General features: G+C 39.3%; 4 protein-coding genes across 6 annotated transcripts; 2 read left to right on the top strand and 2 right to left on the bottom strand.

The window, feature by feature from the left end:
• Positions 1–129: 129 nt before the first annotated feature.
• On the top strand, positions 130–5,776 carry LOC125192955 (uncharacterized). 3 transcript variants are annotated; one of them, XM_089070142.1, is made up of 13 exons: positions 130–235; positions 319–533; positions 1,895–2,490; positions 2,570–2,659; positions 2,749–2,988; positions 3,289–3,510; positions 3,588–3,885; positions 3,959–4,278; positions 4,381–4,490; positions 4,579–4,682; positions 4,779–4,855; positions 4,938–5,043; positions 5,280–5,776. In XM_089070142.1, the coding sequence occupies exons 2-12, from the start codon at positions 320–322 to the stop codon at positions 5,028–5,030; spliced, it is 2,364 nt and encodes a 787-aa protein (XP_088926268.1). In that variant the 5' UTR covers positions 130–235; position 319; the 3' UTR covers positions 5,031–5,043; positions 5,280–5,776. The 3 variants fall into 3 exon arrangements, with proteins under 3 accessions (XP_088926268.1, XP_088926269.1, XP_047946598.2); XM_089070143.1 differs by having other exon boundaries at positions 197–214; XM_048090641.2 differs by lacking the exon at positions 130–235 and having other exon boundaries at positions 1,940–2,490.
• A 1,022-nt stretch (positions 5,777–6,798) lies between these two features.
• On the bottom strand, positions 6,799–7,914 carry LOC125192956 (uncharacterized). Its single transcript, XM_048090642.2, has one exon. The coding sequence runs from the start codon at positions 7,658–7,660 to the stop codon at positions 6,890–6,892; it is 771 nt and encodes a 256-aa protein (XP_047946599.1). The 5' UTR covers positions 7,661–7,914; the 3' UTR covers positions 6,799–6,889.
• A 5,132-nt stretch (positions 7,915–13,046) lies between these two features.
• On the top strand, positions 13,047–14,462 carry LOC125193541 (cyclin-U4-1-like). Its single transcript, XM_048091365.2, has 2 exons — positions 13,047–13,447; positions 13,996–14,462. Exons 1-2 carry the CDS (start codon positions 13,113–13,115, stop codon positions 14,282–14,284), a joined length of 624 nt encoding a protein of 207 aa, XP_047947322.1. The 5' UTR covers positions 13,047–13,112; the 3' UTR covers positions 14,285–14,462.
• Positions 14,463–15,793: 1,331 nt separating this feature from the next.
• LOC125196805 (pentatricopeptide repeat-containing protein At1g02150-like) lies at positions 15,794–18,495 on the bottom strand. Its single transcript, XM_048095432.2, has 2 exons — positions 17,958–18,495; positions 15,794–17,197 (listed from the first exon to the last, which is right to left on the bottom strand). The coding sequence occupies exons 1-2, from the start codon at positions 18,372–18,374 to the stop codon at positions 15,953–15,955; spliced, it is 1,662 nt and encodes a 553-aa protein (XP_047951389.1). The 5' UTR covers positions 18,375–18,495; the 3' UTR covers positions 15,794–15,952.
• Between the last annotated feature and the right edge of the window lie 787 nt (positions 18,496–19,282).

Here is a 19,282-nt window from a genome sequence, read left to right on the forward strand (position 1 = left end):
ATTACATATCCACGTGTCAAGAAACGATACGATGACTGGCATCTGATTAAAAACACCCTGTACTCGGTACATAGAGGATCCCAACTTCCCACCAGTTATCCGTCGTCGCCTTCCTCGTACGAAAAAACAGAATTTCTCAATCTTAATTGCTAGGGTTTCTCTTTATCCCTTTCTGCCTTTGTGCATACGCTTCCCACCGACTTCCTTTTAATCTGTACTGATATCCTAATTGCGAGTAATTTTTTTTTTTTTTTCGATTGCCGATTCCGGATATTCTTGTTGCTACAATTAAATTCTTGCGACTCTGATCGGTAAAAGGATGCCACCGAGATCGACGAAGAAAACTCCGCCGGGGCCGGGGAGCAAGAGAGCACTGCGGGGACGAGCGACTGCGGCGGCGGAGAATGCTCAGGCGCAGGCCGTGCCCGAGGAACCAAAAGTGAAAATGGAGGAGATTGCTGGAAGCGAGATGGAGCAGAAGGCCAGCGCTGAGGATAAAGTTGCGCTAGAGACCGTACTGACCTCTGTGAAGAGTAAGCCATATCCTATTTTCTTTTTCAGATTTATGTTATACTGCACGATGACCTTCTGGGATTGGTTTTGTTTGTGATTGTACACGTTTTATGGAGTAGTATTTGAAGGTGATATGATGATTCTTTGTTATTTTTTTTTCTTCTTCAGATTTTTCTAATTCTTTTGATGTTAAATTATGATGCGATTATGTAACATTTCAATATATGTTCAAGCAAAGTAAACATGAGCCCTGTTCATGGAGTGTGAGTGAGTTTTTTAAAAATTTATTTCTTTATTTCATAAAGATGATGATTAGTTATTGTATATTGGGAAGACAGGGAGTACCGGGGTTCCAGGTTATGATTGGTTGCTTATATCTTGGTTCATGAATTTCATACCCTTCCATAAGAAGGGGCAGTGTATTTTATAGTATCGTCTTTATTTGGAGCAAGATATATGTAGGGTAAATTTGACATTATTTGGAGTGCAGGAGCATGCCAAGGAAATATTTTTGATTAAATTGTACTAGTATTTATTCCTCCCATCTATCCAGTATTTACAATTGCAGCGTAATAAATACTTACATGTTCTAGCCGTAGTATTCAGTACTTACAATTGCAGTGCAATAAGCAACTTTTGATGCAAAATATTTCTATTATTACTTGAAATAACTCATAGACAAAAGGAAAATGAAGCTTGCATGTAGAAAGTAGAAACCGAGATGCAACCCATTTTCTTGTTTATTCATCTGGTTCTATACTTTACCCTTCTCTTTGTCCTTTGATTCTATGGTTCCCAGAATCTTCCTGATTTTCAATTGACAGACATGATTTCTCCATTCCTAGAGTTGTAGTGTTGATTATGGAAGGATCTTCTTCATCACGTTTCTTTGTTTATCATATTCCTCTACTGGCACTACTTACAAAGTAAATCAGTTAATCCTCAGATCCTATCTACTTTGCCTATATGTTCCATTGTATAGGCTTAATCAGTATAAGGTTTTAATGCACTTTTGTAACAAAGGCTAAATGGTATGCCCCTTTTTTCATCTCTCAGTTGCATATTCTTGCTCTGGAAAGAAGGCAGTGGCTGAGTATAGTCTCTGTGACAGCTGATATTCTAGGTGTATTTTATTTCTACATCTATGGGCTGAAGAGCAGTATATGGAATTGTGGATAAAAACTTTAGATACAAAGTATTTAATTTGAAAGTTTTATATACTGTAGCATTGAAAAATGAAGGTTCTAGAATTGTTACATGTGGCGTGTACATAAGGAGGATCATTTGCTGATGATTACCATAAGATTTTTTCCATGGTTCTAATGTTACTGACTATCATGGCTGGGACATAACGTCTGCATCATTTTTGTGTTCACATTAGTTGACTTTCCTTTGGATGATGCGACTTTCCTGTTTTATCCGGCAGAGGATGGAGATTCTAAAGAGTCCGTAGATGAGTATGAGAAAGATGAGCGGTTAGACTTGGAGGATAATGATCCTGAATATGAACCTGGAGAGTACTGTGGTGTTGATTACGATGACAAGGAAATTGAGCCAGACACTCGTGAATATGTAGGTGAATTGGAGGAAGATGATCCTAAAGAATTGGATGTTGGTAAAGAAGATGGTGATGTGTTCGAGGAGGAGTTTGATAGTATCCATGAAGAGATTGAAAATGAGGAAGATTATGAGCATGTAGGGCAGGAGCAATCTGAGATGGGTTATGCTGAGGAAGAAGAACATCACGAAGTATTCAAAGAGAGGCGCAAGCGGAAGGAATTTGAAATTTTCGTTGGTGGATTGGATAAGAATGCTACTGAGGCTGACCTCAGGGAAGTTTTCAGTAAAGTTGGTGAGGTTACTGAAGTCAGACTTATGATGAATCCACAAACAAAGAAGAATAAAGGTTTTGCATTCTTGCGTTTTGCAACGGTGGAACAAGCAAGGCGAGCTTGTGCTAGTCTGAAAAATCCAGTGGTACTTATACTAATGTGGCTGCTAAAACTAGTTTTTCTCTATAATGTCGCATGCATATTATTGACAACCCAAATTCCAGGTTTGTGGCAAGCAGTGTGGTGTGACACCAAGCCAAGACAGTGATACCCTGTTTTTAGGTAACATATGCAGGACATGGACAAAGGAAGCTGTAAGTAAACTGGTCACTTTTGATCAGCAGTACAATTTAGAATGAGGTTGTTTCTAAATTAGTTCTGACTCAATGTAATTTGCTTCCAGTTGAAAGAGAGGTTAAAGCATTACGGCCTTGAAAATGTTGAGGATTTGACACTGGTTGAAGATAGTAACAATGTAGGGATGAATCGGGGTTTTGCCTTCTTAGAGTTCTCCACGAGATCTGATGCTATGGATGCTTTTAAGCGTCTACAGAAGAGGGATGTTTCGTTTGGAGTGGATAGGCCAGCTAAGGTTTCCTTTGCAGATTCTTTCATTGACCCTGGTGATGAGATCATGGCCCAGGTATATAACCTGACTATCATGGGTCTTCATTTAAAGGAATAGTTTAATGCTGTGTCAATTACCATTGGAATTATGGCTGAAGTATGGTTATAGATGTAGTCAGCGGCTTGGATGCCTTATTTATATGATTTCTTATACATGTACTTTACCAACTTCCATGTTCAGTTGACTTGCGACAAATGCAATCTGATTACCTGCTGAATTTCAATTTATATTTGGAGGTTTATGCATTTAGTTATTTTAATTTTTTGTTAGATTGGATTTCTTATGTGTTATTAACTGTAACAAACATGAATATAGGTTAAAACTGTGTTTGTGGATGGTCTTTCTGCTTCTTGGGATGATGAACATGTCAAGGAACTTCTCAAAAAATATGGAGAGATTGAGAAAGTTGAGCTTGCCCGTAATATGCCATCTGCCAGGAGAAAAGATTTTGGTTTTGTCACATTTGATACCCATGATGCAGCAGTAACTTGTGCTAAAAGCATCAACAATGAGGAATTGGGTGAAGGTGCAAGCAAGGTGCTTTCCAAATCATGGTATCGTGTTTGTTTCCTGCATGTTGCTCTTAATCTGTGCTAAATAGCATTGTGTTTCAGGCTAAAGTCAGGTCCAGATTATCGAGACCTCTTCAGAGAGGCAAAGGAAAACATATTGCCAGAGGAGATTTCCGGCCTGGGCGTGGGTCAGTTCGAAGGGCTAGGAATCCTTGGAGCCACCCATTACCACGTGCCATCCCTGTTCGTGCCCCCAGAATTCCTCCTCATCTTCCTCCTGTCGTCGACCGTAGTTTCAGAAGGCCTGTTACCGTGCGAGAGAGGAGACTGGTCATGGATGTTCCTCAAAGGGCCAGGCCTGCTGCTCCCTTGCCAAGGTCCTATGATAGGAGGCCACCTGGTATGTGTTGCACTTTAATTTGTTAGGTTGTTTTCTGTTTATGCAGTCTGTCCTAATTGTCTTGCACCTGCAGTTCCATCATACCCCAAGAGTGGTTTGAAGAGGGATTACAGTCACAGGGAGGAGCTTAGCTCCAGAAGTAGGGTTGCTGCTATAGATTATAATTCAAGAGCAACTTCAGATAGACGCGCCCCCTACAGAGATGATTATCCTCCTCGTCCATCTGGCTACCCTGATATGCCTAGAGGTGGTACAGCGAGATCTACTGGAAGAAGACCTTATGTTGATGATGGGTATAATGAAAGATTTGAAAGGGCACCTCCATCTTACCATGAGGGACGTGAGCGTGAGTATGATTCTATGTCTGGGTCCAAACGCCCATATGCTTCAGTGGTAATTTATGAACTATCTTCTGTGTAATTTTATGTTCAGATAACTTCTCTATACTGTATTTGATATCCAAAGCGGTGAGTGACTATTGATTGTGCATGACAGGATGATGTTCCTCCCCGATATAGTGAGGCCGGAATGCGCCACTCTCGTGCTCGTTTGGACTATGATCTTGGTAGCAGTGCTTCCCGCTACACCGATGCTTACAGTGACAGGTATGCAGTTGTATGAAAGGTTTGATTCTTCAGTGTTTTTGTTTCTTAAGATCACTAGTTTTAATTTCCCGTCGCTTGTGTTTGGTAGGCTTGGAAGGTCAGATATGGGATATGAGGGAAGTCGAAGCTCTATGTCTAGTCAAGATTCTCATGGGCTATATAGTAGTCGTCAGGGTATGGGTTACAGTGGAGGTATGCTTTCACACTTCAGTATGAAGAAATTTTTCTATTAATACTGTTACCCTTAATGGTTCATTAATTATGGTATGTATGCTGTTCTCCTTGCAGGTTCTTATGGTGGCAGTGATGTTGGTCGTATGTACTCGTCAAACTTTGGTGGGGATTACATGTCACGAGGAAGTGATGTACGTTTCTAAATGTCGAGCTCAATTATGTGATTTTTTTTTACATGTAATTGTGAAGCATTCTCTTGTATATGAATTGTAGGTTGGTGGCAGCTCTTACTCGTCTGTCTATCCTGGACGTGGTATTGGTGGTAGCAGCTACATGGGAAGTAGCGGGTCTGGATCATACTATTAGGGCATGCAACCAGGTTTTTCATGTTTTCCGGTTACATGCATGCATATTGATAACTTTTTTGTATTCCATGCTATTTCGCTGATTAATTAGATGGTTCCGCTAAGGCTATAGAAGGCTGTGGTATTCTAATTGTGGGTTGCTTCTAGTATCTTAATGCTACCTGAAGCTATAGTATATGCCTCATCTTGCCTAAGTACTGCACTTGAAAGAATTGGAGCGACGTGACTACCCTTAACTTGTGTATGGCAGTGAGTGGAATTAAGAGGATGCAGCTGTAGGATGTGGATGGTCTGAAGTTGTAAATGGAATTAAGAGGATGCAGCTGTAGGATGTGGGATGGTCTAAAGTTTGAAATCAGTCCTCACCATCAAGTTGAAGCATTCTTTTTGGACATGAAAAAACCTCCATGGCTTTGAAGGGAGACTCAAGTACAGTGTTCAGAGCAATTAGGTGCTATGGACCTCCTTTAAGACCTGGTTTGGATTTGTGTGATCCTGTTTATTGTATGTATGTAAGGACTCAGAACCATAAGGAGACATATTCAGCATGTCATAATTTATAGTAATAATGTGCTTTCCAACTGTCTCCCTATTGTTTCATATGAAGAAATGGAAAGAAACTTTCTCTGTTCTGTGGGCGTAGAATTTGGACAAAAGCATTGAGGTCAGATGCTTGTAGTAATTGATTGTTGCATTTTCTGTTACTATGCTCAAGTTCCTGAAAGAGTAAAGGTGGTGTTATGCTTATACAGCAGTTCCATGGTATTCTTTTAATTTTCTTATATTTGGAGGGTCAGCAGATAATGGAAATGGCGATTGGTGCACTGTTTTGGGAAATGAGATAAGAGATGTGAAACATTGGGGCTGCATTATGTTGCAATATTCAGAAAGGAGGGTTGAGTGGGCATTGTTATGAGTATGATAAGATTGCCTTATGGATATGGTTAAATTATGAAACAGGGATGTGGTTTGAAGTCTGTCAAATTTTCCATTTCATGAAATGTTTCAAGTTAAATTTGCTTATCCTCAGGAGAAGTTATCTTGGAAAAATTTGGTAGAGATCTATTGATCGAATGGCAATTTAGCCACCATGCAATGAACTATACTTAAGAGTTGTAGGAGTGAATTGATATCATTTGGTTTTGAATTATTTTGCCCTCTGTTTACTTGTTGCCCTCAAGTGCCAGTTGCTCAAATCAATGTGGTAAAGGAATACTTAAATATGATTTGATCACATATCCTGTAGGCAGGCTGTAGGTTGGGAAGCTTTCCTTTACCATCTCCATTGGTGAACAGGTTTGTGATAGTGGTACATGTTATTCGACAAGTTGATTGCCGTAGTACTTGGTTCGTTTGGTAGACGACTTTATAACTAACAATTGCATTTCTTCTTAGCCTTTTCCTTGCGACTAATCCCCAATGGAATGAGTTGAGATGTATGGATGGATGTCTTACAGTTGAATTATTGTTGTGTTTTCCTGATAGATTGTCAATTGCTGTTTTCTAATGATTTGCATATGACACCAGTTACTGACATGTTTTTTGTGTTAAAAGTCATTATATCCCTTGTACATGAGGTGCACTTTCCTGCATTAGATGCAAAAAACAAGATTGCAACGAGGAGCAGCTCTGGATTTGGGAGCTCTTGATATAGCTGAACCCAGTCTTTTGGTGTATTTTGCAGTTTTGTTTTCATGTAAGAAATTACGATAGAAATGTAAATTTGTAGTACTATTGTTGAATGATTCCTATTATGAATAGATGAATACTTGATAAATTTGAACTTATTCTTGTCATCATAAAAAAAAGTAACAAATCCATTTTGCACTTGAGACAGTTGGATAAAGTTACAAATGAGTTTTAGGCATAGTGATGATTCTTGGGCTTCTTGATGGCACGAGCAAAAGCGTCGACGATTCTGCGCTGCGAATCGAGAATCATCTCCGTTCTCTTGAGCTCCATCTCCATCCGCATCTCTTCAATCTGTTGTGCCATCTCCATCTTCATCTTCTCCATTCTCACGAATCCCTCTCCCAACGCCTGTATCGCTTCCACCACCGACGGCCTACCACTCGAATTGGGGATAATTCTAGGGCTAGGGTTTGGAGCCGCGCCAGGCATCTTGATCCGGACGCTCTGATTGGCGTGGCGGTTGTAGAGATCGTTGATGCGGCGCTTGACGCTGTTGCTCTTGGTGCTGTGCTCTTCTTCTTCTTCATCCGATGAGGAGGACGGAGGGGGGGTGGGGAGGTCGGTGCCCTTCTCCATGGAGTGCATTTGCTGGAAGTGGGCCCAGGACGAGGCGGATCTGCGGGCGGCGGATCTCTGGATGTCGGCGCGGTACCGCTTGCGGAGCTTCTCCATCTTGTGGCGGCACTGGACGGAGGTCTTGGCGGGGTGGGCGGGGCAGCGCGAGGCGACGTCGTCGGCGACCTCCTGCCAGTGGTGGCCGCGGAGGCTGCCGCGGCTGAGGGAGTACCACTTGTCCTTGTAGGCGTCGATGAGGGCGACGGTCTCCTCGGGGGTCCAGCACGGCGGGGGGAGGCGCCGGGGGGCGGGGTTGGGGGTGGGGAGGGCGAGCGTGGCGGTGGGGATGTCGTCGGGAGAGGAAGGGGAGATAATCGTTGCCATGGGGAAGGAGGAGGATGAGATCTGGGATTGAAATTAGGGGAAATTGAGGGGGCTAGGGTTGTTAAAGTGGCGGCGGATGAGAGGCCACCGCGGAAGGAGGTGGCTGCGTGAAACAAGGGGCGTGGGTGGGGTTGCTTTCCATTCAAATCATCTAAAGGGGAGGCCGCCGCCGGCGTGGGTCATATACCTCTAATATTTCTATATTTCCTTTTTTCAACCCATTTTTTTCTTTCTAATTAACCTTTTTCTAAAAATAAATATTACTAGTATATGGAATTTATAACAGAAATGGATTGACAAAAATTCGCGGCAAAATTTTTAAATATAGTAAGCTATATATAGAGCTGGATAAGAGGATATCTAAATTATAGTATTATATTTAAAATATAAAGTACGTTTTCGTTTTCTTTCTTGTAATTAGATCTTGATTCCAAATAGCAAATTTAATTGTATAATCCCAAATTCATAGGCAGTAAACCATAGAAGAAATCTAAATTTGCAGATTTCGAGTTGGATCACAGTGTCGCTTGTGCTTGTATAAAATTCGACTTAATGCATAGAAATCAAAAGACAATGTCACATATGCCAACTCACATTATAATTTAATTAATTAATACTCCTATTACAAAATCTTTGTTGCTCGTCTTATCCCACGATTTGTAATCGAACACTGTCACACGACTCACACACGTTAATAGGCCCACATGAGCTGTAGTATTAAATTTTTATTTATCTATTTATATATAGTACTTAGTAAAAAGTTTTGTGTTGTTTATGAATTTGGGCAAAACTGATGAAAGCATAAGTTTTGTGGTATGATATTTATTCAGAAGAAAATAGAGAAGGTAGTATATTGCGAGTGATAGGTCCATCCAATTATAAGACATTTGACAATGCCAATAACATGTTTTGCTCAAAATAAATGCAATTTTCAAGGCCGCTCCATCATTATACGACGCTGCCCCATCACCAATTTATTTGTTTTTATTTGAATATATTGAGACGTAAATTATGAAAACTGAGGTATCCAATATTTAAATGGCAATTTCTTCTTTATTATAGATAAAGTAAACGTTTTATTCATATATTCAATTGCAACTTGTAGTGCCGGTTTTATCATACTGTAAATATCTTAACAGTATCAAATTGCGGTAGGTGTTTAATTTGTTCAATTAGGTAGCTTAATTTTTATTTTTATTTTGGTGAGTAGCTTAAAATTATTTTAGTTTACACATCTTTTAGTCAAATCTTACCACACTAAAGAAATCAACCAAAGATTTTGTCCCAATTTGATTTTGCATATAATAGTACTAGTAAATAATATTGCGTTACCTTTTTCACTAATTAAATGATTCTTTAATCTAAAAAAATCTCGAATACACTAGGAAAAATTGGCGAAAAGAAACGAAAAATTAAGTATGTATCTATAAATTGATGATCCTATATTTTTGCCGACAGTTGGATGTTATGCCTAGCTGTCTGGTTTTAACACTAATTGTCACCTAACAATATAACATGTGACTCGTGAGTGGTCCAATCCAACCTAAATGACATTTGCTTCTATAATCACCGTAGGTTATGATTTATCATACATCAGCCAATTAATCTCTTTCCTTTCTATGCCTTAATTAAGCAAACAAAATGAAGCAACTAAATTTCTAGATACAACACATAGTTTTAGTTGAATTAATTATAAGCCAAACTTTTTATGATTTTGATAGTCGGAGTTCCACTTTCAGTGATCACATATTAAACACTGTGAATATGAAAAATGACAATGTATTTAGAGCATCCGCAATGGCAAATAGGCCAGCCATAGGTTAGCCATTTTCTTCCCTGCCATGTCAGCAACACTAAAAAACCCACCTGCCACGTCAGATTTAGACCAGCCATAGGCCAGCCGCAATAAAAATAATTCAAAATATACTACATTTACGGAATTAAAAAATTGTGATATACGGAATTAAATTTACGACGCATATACGGGAAAATAATCCATTTCATAAAAAAAAAAGTACAGAGATTTAAAAAAAAAATACATGATTTTTTAAAAAAATAAATGGGCTTCAACACACGAGCCCCACCACTCTCTACTCCTCATCGCCGTCGCCGTCGCCGTCGTCCTCGTCGTCGTCGCCGCCGCCGCCGCTGCCGCCACCCGTGGTATCTGAGCCCACGTCGGAACCCCCTAGCCTTGACCTCGCGATCTCTAAATCAGCACGCATGCTCTCGAGCATCTCGTAAAGAAACCTCTTCTCCGTGGGGTCAGTGGCGTTCTTCCACTCTCGGAAGACCTGTAACATCTGAGCCCGCGTTTGGTTACGCGAATGGAGAGTGTACTCGAGTGGGGCGGCTGGGAGGGCGGAGGACTGGACCTCGCGGGGCGATAGGGGGGATCCGCCCCTCGCCGCCCGCTGCGCCCGCTTCTGTCCAACCGGGCGGGGGCGACCAGTAAATGAAGGAGTGGATGGAAACTCCTCAGCATCTGGGGGGAGGTCATGGGATCCGCCGCTGCTGCCGCTGTAGTCGCCGCTATAGTTCAGTCGCTGCTTCTTCGGCCACCCAGCGTCGCACCCCGCCCGGAACTTCTCGGAGTCCTTCAACAACAAGAAGCACTCCCAGAAGGTGAACTCCTTATACCTCCCCTCCAAGGGGAACTGACTCGCGGCTATCCTCCGGGCGTCGTCCTCAGTCTGCCCACTTCTGAGCTGACGGAGGGCGTTGGCGTACAAATTCGAAAAATGGCCAACCGCGGCCCTGGTGCGCTCCCACCCCTTTCGGACCTCCTCGTTGCTGAAGTCCTTCCCACGCGGGCAGTGCCTCTTATAGGCAGCTTTGATCTTCGCCCACATGTTGACGACCCGCTGGTTGTTCGCAACCAGTGGATCGTCGCACACCTCCAACCACCCCTTGGCCACCGCGACGTACTCATCCTCCGTCCACTTCCTCCGGCCAGTGGCAGCGGGCTGCGATGACTCGCCGACAGCCTTGCCCTTCCCCTTCCCCCTCGTCTTCTTCTTCGGCGCGGCCGGCGTGGCTGGAACGGGAGTATCGTCGTCCCCGAGATCGATCCCCATATCATGCAATGACAGAAGGTCATCGCCAGAGAACTGCGTCTCCACCGGGGTCGACGTGTGAGACGAAGCCGTCAAAAAATCAAGCGAGGGCCGATATACCGCGTCCCCGCCCGGTGACCCCTGCACCCCCCCCCCCCCCCGGCATCCCCCCTTGCCACATCATCCCCATCATCTGCTGCTGCATCTGGGGCATACCCCACCACCCGGGCGCTGACTGCCCGCCGCCCGGCATCCCCCACGGCATACCCCCTGGTTCCCCCCCATCGCCCCCCCCCCCCCCGGCGCACCAGCCATCATCCCCATCATCTGATTCCAAGGGACGTTAAACCCCGGGCCCATCTGCCCCCATCCAGATCCCACGGGTACTGTGGGAGTCTGAGAGCCGCTCGTCGCCAGACTGGACTCGTTGTTGTGATCCATTACTCGATGATGCTCTTGAACAGAAAGATAGAGAGAGAGAAAACTCGTTAAAACAAGTGGTGCAAATGAAAATGAAACGAAAATCGCGTTTATATATGATTTTAAAAAAAAAACGGAAAATCGGCGCTCGCCGGTCTCTGGCCGATCGGGCCTCCACAATGGCGGCTAGCCGATCGGCCAGCGCTTCGGCCAGCGACGAGCGATCGGCCAGCCCACGCCGATCCGCTCGCCGAAATCGCGCTCGCCGATTGCAATGGTTCGGCTAGCCGATCGGCTAGCGCGACGAATCGGCTAGGCGGTCGCTAGCCGACCATTAGAGATGCTCTTATACTTGTGTTGTTGATGAATATGTGAAGTATAGTTGTTCATCTTCTAAGTGATAAGGACTTATAACCTCTTATTTAGTAAATTAGCTATTTTTTAAAACTTTGATTTTACCTTATTACAAAATCAAATTAATCCAAAATTGGTACATATAAAATAAATTTCATCTTTAAATCAATCATAGATTGTCATCTATATCTATATTTATACTAATAACTTAGTAGATCACTTAATACTTAATAGAGTCCATCAATAAATAGATATAAATATAACATTGTAAAATAAAATAAATTATCTCTCAATACCAAAGATTTTTTTTAAAAGAACTATATAAAGGAGGAAATTAGAATTAGACATGATATCAAGAGAGTTCAAATTCAGCATCTCAAATAATAATGTCTAAGCTCCGTGCCACTAGGATAAAGGCTCTGGACCTCTCAATACCAAAGATTTGTATTGATTCGTTATGCATCATATATTCATATCTAACCACACTATAGAAAATGGACAACTAATAAATACGATTCCTTTCCAACAATTAGTGTAGTAGCAAGAAGAAGAAAATAAATAAATAAAAATAATTTAACAAACTATGAGTGGATGAAAGAATTAGTGCATCATCGTGGGACCCACCGTTCACATTGCCCCATTCCTTCAAAAATCAAATTAATCACATGGATTACTATATGCTTATTGCTGTATATTCCACTTTCTTTATTCAACCATATGATCAAGATCTAATTTGCATGTTATCCCATTTTCCCTCTTTTCTTCTTTTCAAAAAATAAATAAACTTTTCTTTTCTTTTTTAACTACTACTCTTTTTTTTTCCTATGTAAAAAGTGGTGGAACATCCATGATAACATGATCTTTCCCTCCTCCACAAGTTAAGTTCAAAATTCAAGAATCATCCCACAATACTATCACACAAACTAATGATATCTAAGATTTAAGAATCATCCCAATAGTCATGATTTTTCATTTTGAGCTGCTACTAATATTATTCTCTATATATTTATGGTAAATTTCTCTCTTTAATTATTAATTTTCACTAACAATAATTTAATGACATTTTCTCTATTATTTCTCTTATTCTGTTAATTTTATATTAAAACTCATAGCTTTTGCTGTTAAAACTAGTACTCTAGTTTTTATGGATGTAGCCGATAGTAAATAAAGTGTGATACATTTGAGTCCACCATAGATTTACAAGCAAAAATATTCTACATAGAGAACCACATTAGTTACAAAAATAAAGAAAAAAATTCAAAATTTTAATACTATACTATAAATAATAAATCTCATTCAAAAGTACAGATTCCATCAAGAAAAATAAAAATGTCATGCGTATTCAATTATCAAAATCAGATTACCTATTTGACCCTGGAGAAGGGGTGCAACTATCCATTATAGCAGAAAATCCTTGAGGGTAATTCGGTAATTACATATTATAACGACCAGCCTACAGGTTGTTGGTGCTGATCTTTTTTTATTTAATTTTTGAAAATAAAAATATGGAAAAACATTGTAAAAAAGGCAACTCTTATATGTATATGTATCTCTATCATCACAAGCTTAGACAGAGAGAGCAGAGAAGAGAAGTGAAGAGAAGAGAGAGAGAGAGAAAAAAAATGGCGGAATTAGAGAGTCTAAACGTGATGCCGAAGCTGATCAGTTTCCTCTCCTCTCTCCTTCAACGCGCGGCGGAGTCGAACGATCTGAACCCTTCGTTTCAGGCGCAGAAAGTCTCGGTCTTCCACGGCCTCACGAGGCCGACGATTTCGATCGAGAGCTATCTAGAGAGGATTTTCAAGTACGCCAACTGCAGCCCCTCCTGCTACATTGTCGCCTACGTCTACCTCGATCGCTTCACGCAGCGCCACCCTGCTCTCCCCCTCAATTCCTTCAATGTCCACAGGCTGCTCATCACCAGCGTCATGCTCTCTGCCAAATTCATGGACGACATGTCAGTACTCTTTTTGCCCTAATTCTCGATCATCAATTTAGCACATTCCAACTGTTTTGAATTAAGTTGAAACTGGAATTGAATTCGAATTGTGGATTTTTGAAGTTTTTGTTACATTGAAAAATTGAAAACTGTGTTTTGTTAATCATGAGGGGATTGTTTATGATTGCTTGTGGTTAAGCTTTTATTTTTTTAATTAGTTAACTTGATTTCTTGATTATCTCAACAACCTATGGCTTAATCTTTGTGATACCAACTTAGGTCCAGCTACTACCACCACCACATCAGCCATCATCATGATTTAGTTATTAAAAAATGAATGTGATAAATAACAAATTTGATGTTCTTGGAAGATTAGTAGCCACATAAATGTAGAGTGGTGAGGGGTGTTAACTAGCAAAGGTCTCAATCCAGCATTGATAACTGAAAGCTACTACAATTCAGCAAATGAGTTGGATATAAAATTTCACCCTATTGATAATAGCAGTAGTAATAAACAGAGTGATGTGATCAACCTCTGATCTTCCAAATTTCTTGGGAATTTTCAGGTATTACAACAATGCATATTATGCTAAAGTAGGAGGGATCAGCACAACAGAGATGAACTTTCTGGAAGTAGATTTTCTATTTGGATTGGGATTCCATTTGAATGTAACTCCAGCAACTTTCCACACATATTGCTCCTACCTCCAGAGGGAGATGATGGTGCAGCCTCAGCTCAGCATCGCTGACGAATCGTCTCTATATACTGCAAGATCATCAAAGCTACTCCATTTGTGTTTTAATGAAGATGAAGCAACTCATCAACAGCAACAACAACAGCAGCTTGCTGTTTAAGGTTTTTTTTTTTTACTGTAGCTTAGGGTAGAAGTTAGTTAAATTTAATCAAGTCATTTTCACTGTATTTTTGGCCTTATTGGTTACGTTGTCACTGTTATCTTGTTGTGAAAGTGCATGTTGTTTGTGAGGAATATTTGGATATTAGTCCATTGGAATGTACAGTTGGTTTGTTTCTTGTTCGCATTGTTGCAAATTAAGTTCAATTGATGTTTCTTGTACTTCAATTCTCCAAGAAACGTTCATCTATAACATATTATATGAGTAGTTTGAGAGATATTAGTAAATTTTAATAGTAACTTTTTTAGGGTGAAAAATTGGAAGGAATAGATAGTGGTGTGGGACGAAATGGTGGAATATGATAAGAGGAGATGGGAAGTTGACAGTTGTATGTGAATGTGGGAAGGGAACAGAATACATGTGCAATCATGGGAGTGTATGTATTTTAATATATATGTATAGACATATATGTTTGTAAGTGCATGTGCCAACTAGAAAGGTGGATTGAGACAAGAGAGAAACTAAGTCACCACTTCTACTTCTTGATCTGTGATTCATTTTGTGTTTTAAAATGTTGGTAGATTGAGGAGGTGGAATGGGGTGGGGTGTCCCACACCCCAGTATTAAGGGTGTGTTTGTCTACGCAATAAAAACCATTCACCTTTTTTTACTGCAAAACATAAATAATGTTTTTAAACAACTTCCAATTTTCATGAATGTATAGAATTATTGAGGGTTAGTTATGTGAACCCATGCATATTTATCGTTCACAACTTGTTTATATATGCTTTTAATCAAAGAAAAATAAAATAATAATAATATATGTAGGATTAAAACAACAAATTTAATCAGGATTCCATTCATCTATTGTTATACATAAAGCCCCGAAAGCACTTTTGGGGACCAAAAATGTCAAGCCTCCTAAATTATGGGAATCCGATTTTTCCAATTATTTATACTAATATCATTATATTTAAGTTGATGCAAGTTGGGCCATGAATTCTCTTATTTATTATACTATAAAGTATAAATATAATTACACTTTTTATGATTTTATTCTGCGTATACTTTATATACTTTTTCTTGATTTTGACAATATTGCCTGCTAGACTGCTATTATACATAATCTTTTCATGAAGAATGTTGGTTACTCCGTTTGTCGATTTGCATTTCATATTTTCGGGTTTCCCAAGTGTATTAAAAGAGAAAAAAAAAATATATTCACTGAAAATAATATAAATTGAACAAGAATTAAATTAAATTTTCGAATAACAATCAAATCCAACCATTACACCTAATGTCATCTCTTCCTCGATGTTGTTGTTGTCATTTATACAAGATCTACTATTTTATTTGCACAGTAAATAACTCTTCCTCTCAAGTAAATGAGAATAGAATTTTTGCCTTTGAATATATAGACCAAAAACTTTGCATTGTACTATTTGAGCAAGACATGTTTTACTTTCACCAGTTCACCACATTCAATTACTTAAAAATACTGTGAGGAAATAAAAAATTCACTCTTCATACTCTAAGAAGCAGTAGCTGTTACATATTTAAATCCGAATATTTACTACTTAGAAAATTTAACAAAACCATGATATCATTGCGGCCATACCTCCCTTGTGCATGGCAAAACTATTTTGAAAGACATGTGAGAGGGGATCCTCACAAGCTCTCTTGGAGTTGGTTTAGAAGAACAAAATCTGCATCTTCATCATCATGACTATCTGCTCTATCCACTGTTGTCGGAGCACTGTCTGTAATCAACGGATCGTGCAGTGCCGGTAAACTTGACATAAAGTCTTTATCCTCAAGGGAGCCTACTTGTCTCAGGACCTCTATTAAGGCGTTCTTCATTGCAATGTCGCCATTCTGCTCAGAAAAATCAAGAATGGCAGAGACATTGGCCAGCTTTGGCCTCCAGTTTTTCGAGCCTTCTGTTAAAGCAGCATTCTGAAAGCAAGATAAAGCCTCAGGAATCCTCGAATTTTGGATGTGGATTTCTGAAAGGATCTCCCAAGTCATTGAATTAGGTTTCCCTCCCGTCTCAATTATCTGGTTGTAAAAGGCCTCTGCCTTCTGGAAAAGCCCTTTTTTGACATATGAACTCAAGATAAGATTTCCCACTCTAGGGTCATATACTGATCTGAATTTGAGCCATTCATCATACAACTCCTCAGCACCTGCAATGTCGTCCATTCTGAGTAGAGCAGAGACCATAGTATGGTAGCCTACATTTGGAATATGGACAAATGAAGCCTTGTAGCTGTTCCACACTCGATAGACATCCTCTTTCTTACCAGCGCTTCCATATAGACTCATAAGATAATGATATGGCATACGATCCCGACCAGTCATTCTACTTTCAATCTTCCTCAAAGAGTCTACAGCCTTCTCGTGCTGCCCAAACTTGATATACATTGTGGCCATTGTGCTATAAGTAGTCCAATTGGGCTTGATGGTGGTGTCCAGCTGCATACGGTCAAAAACTTGTTCCATTTTCTCTAGGGATCCCACAGATCCACAGGATGACAGCCAAATGTTGTACGTGTACAGATCTAATGCTATGCTCTTCTCCTTCATTTCAGATATCAAAGGCTCAATCTTTTCGTATTCTTTAAGACTCATATAGAGAGTCATCATCACATTATATGGAAGTGGGTGACTAGCATATCCTCTATTCTTGATTTTACCCATCAGAGATTCAGCTTCTCCTCTCATTCTAGCACGGACATAAGCATTCAAAAGGGACCCGTATATTCTCTTATCTTTTAAGCCATCTGGAAGCTTCTGAAAATATTGCTCAGCACTTGAAATCCCATGCACTTTAGCAATCAAATCTAGCTGAATAGCAGTATCACTTGTGGATATTCTGAATCTTTCTGCTCTATTATTCATCCATTCATAAACCTGCAATGTACACAAACAAAATTGTTAAATACTAGTTCTAGATTAGCAGATACATTAATAATTCGATACAGCTATACAAGCCCATAAGTTACATAAAATCCTTCAAATTACAAAGAGTAGCCATCAGAACAAATTCTGGATGAAAATTCCAGGCTCAACAAAAGAGTAAAGAAGAATTTAAAATGGGATGAAATAATTGATATCATGCTAGAGAACATTTTCATTTCTGATTAAGCCCACTAATCACTTGAATTCAATCCTCATATTACGTAACTAGTCAAATTATCCCCAATTTACAACATGGAACAGAAGAACACTACACGAGCACACCGTGATTAAAATTTAGATATGTCGTTCTCGTTCCAAAGACAAAAAATACTCACAGCTAAACCAACAACTACTAAAAAAAACTCAAAAATCACAAAAAAAAATTTATCTTTAAGCAAATTTGCTGCCCTATCTTATTATCAAGGTTATTATACTTAAAACTAACAAGATTATCATCAACTAAAACGCTCACAAAGATTCATATTATTAACAAAGCTTTAGCTTAGCACTCGCCAATAGTTGAAAATCAGACATAAATACAATAATCCATTGATTTCGACAGCGATATAGGTTATATCTAATTCGAAAAGTTACTGGTTTATACTGCAAAAAATCCAATATAGATAATGAACAACCAAGCAAAAAGAATTTTAAAAAAACAGAACAAAATCGGATATTAATGATCAACCGATTCAGGTGAAAACAACACTACCTGAAGAGCCAATTTGAAGCGCCTGAACTTCCTGAGCTCCTTCACAACTCTGGAGAGCTCCCATTTGGATAGCATCTTGCCCTCATTTTCGGCCTGATTCAACACAGAAGCAGCGCCCACATCCAAAGTAGAGTTGTCCAACAACGATATCTTCTTGTATATAGAATTCCATTTCAGCATCGGTCTCTTCTCGTAATCAACAGTTCCATTGCTGTAAGGCGGCGGTACAGATGAGCACGTGATAAACGCTGGATTATTGTGGGTTTGGAAGGCGGTAGATAAATTGGGTTGTTTGAGAAAAAAAGCCGAATTTTGAAGCCCAGACGACAATGAGAGCGAACTCGAAATCTGCAAATGATTAGAATTCTTCTGGTGATAATTTGGGGGAAGAATTTGGATAGTGGGTTGGAGTAGCATGTTTTCTGCTGTGGAAAGTTAGGATTTGGGAATTTAGGGTTTAAGCTGAGAGTGAGAGAGTGGAAGTTAGGATTTTACAGAGCTTTCCCTTTACTATTTCTTCTCTTTTGTTTTGTTTTGAAAATGGAAGAGATAAGGGTTTTGGTTTTATCGCCAAATATGCCCCCAAAGTCTATTTTATTACGAATCCACCATATTTTACTATATTTACTCCATATTTTAGCTAATAGGAGTAGCTTTTATTTAGGGCTGGCAATTTTTGACACGACACGATAATCCGATACGAATTCGCACGAAATTATTGGGTTTGGATCAAGTCTTATTGGATGCGGGTCATTATTGGGTCGACCCACTAAAAACACGAAAAAATCGGGTCGGGTGCTGGTTGGATGCGGGTCGGGTCGGGTAACCCGTTAAAAATTAATATTATTATTTTTATTTTGAGTAAAGATAAATTTGCAAAAATTGTATACACAAAATTCCCTTCAAATTTAAAAAGGATAATATTAATTTATTTTGATTAGATAACATCATCAATTTTTTTTTGACTAATTTGACCTTATTTATAATTTTTCATTTTTCATTTGTATTGTTGTACAAATATGTACCACTATACCAGACCCTTATTAAAAGATAAAATTTTAGAGAGAATAATCATCCATAGTATTTTAATGGAATTTTAATGGAATAATTTTTTATTTATTTTATTTAAACTATCACAATGATATAAAGATAAATAAATTGCTTTTTTTTTACAAAGTACAACTACAAATTAGGAAAACACATTTTTATTTGGAAATTCTCTCATATTATTTTTGAAACCATTGATATTTTATCATTAATTTCTAACTTTTAATTTTAAAGATAATATTATACATATTGGTTGATTATTCTATCTAAAGTTATTA

This window comes from Salvia hispanica, chromosome 4 (assembly GCF_029641045.1).
Source record: "Salvia hispanica isolate PSC_SH4W2 chromosome 4, Shi_PSC_v1, whole genome shotgun sequence".
Lineage (NCBI taxonomy): Eukaryota > Viridiplantae > Streptophyta > Magnoliopsida > Lamiales > Lamiaceae > Salvia > Salvia hispanica.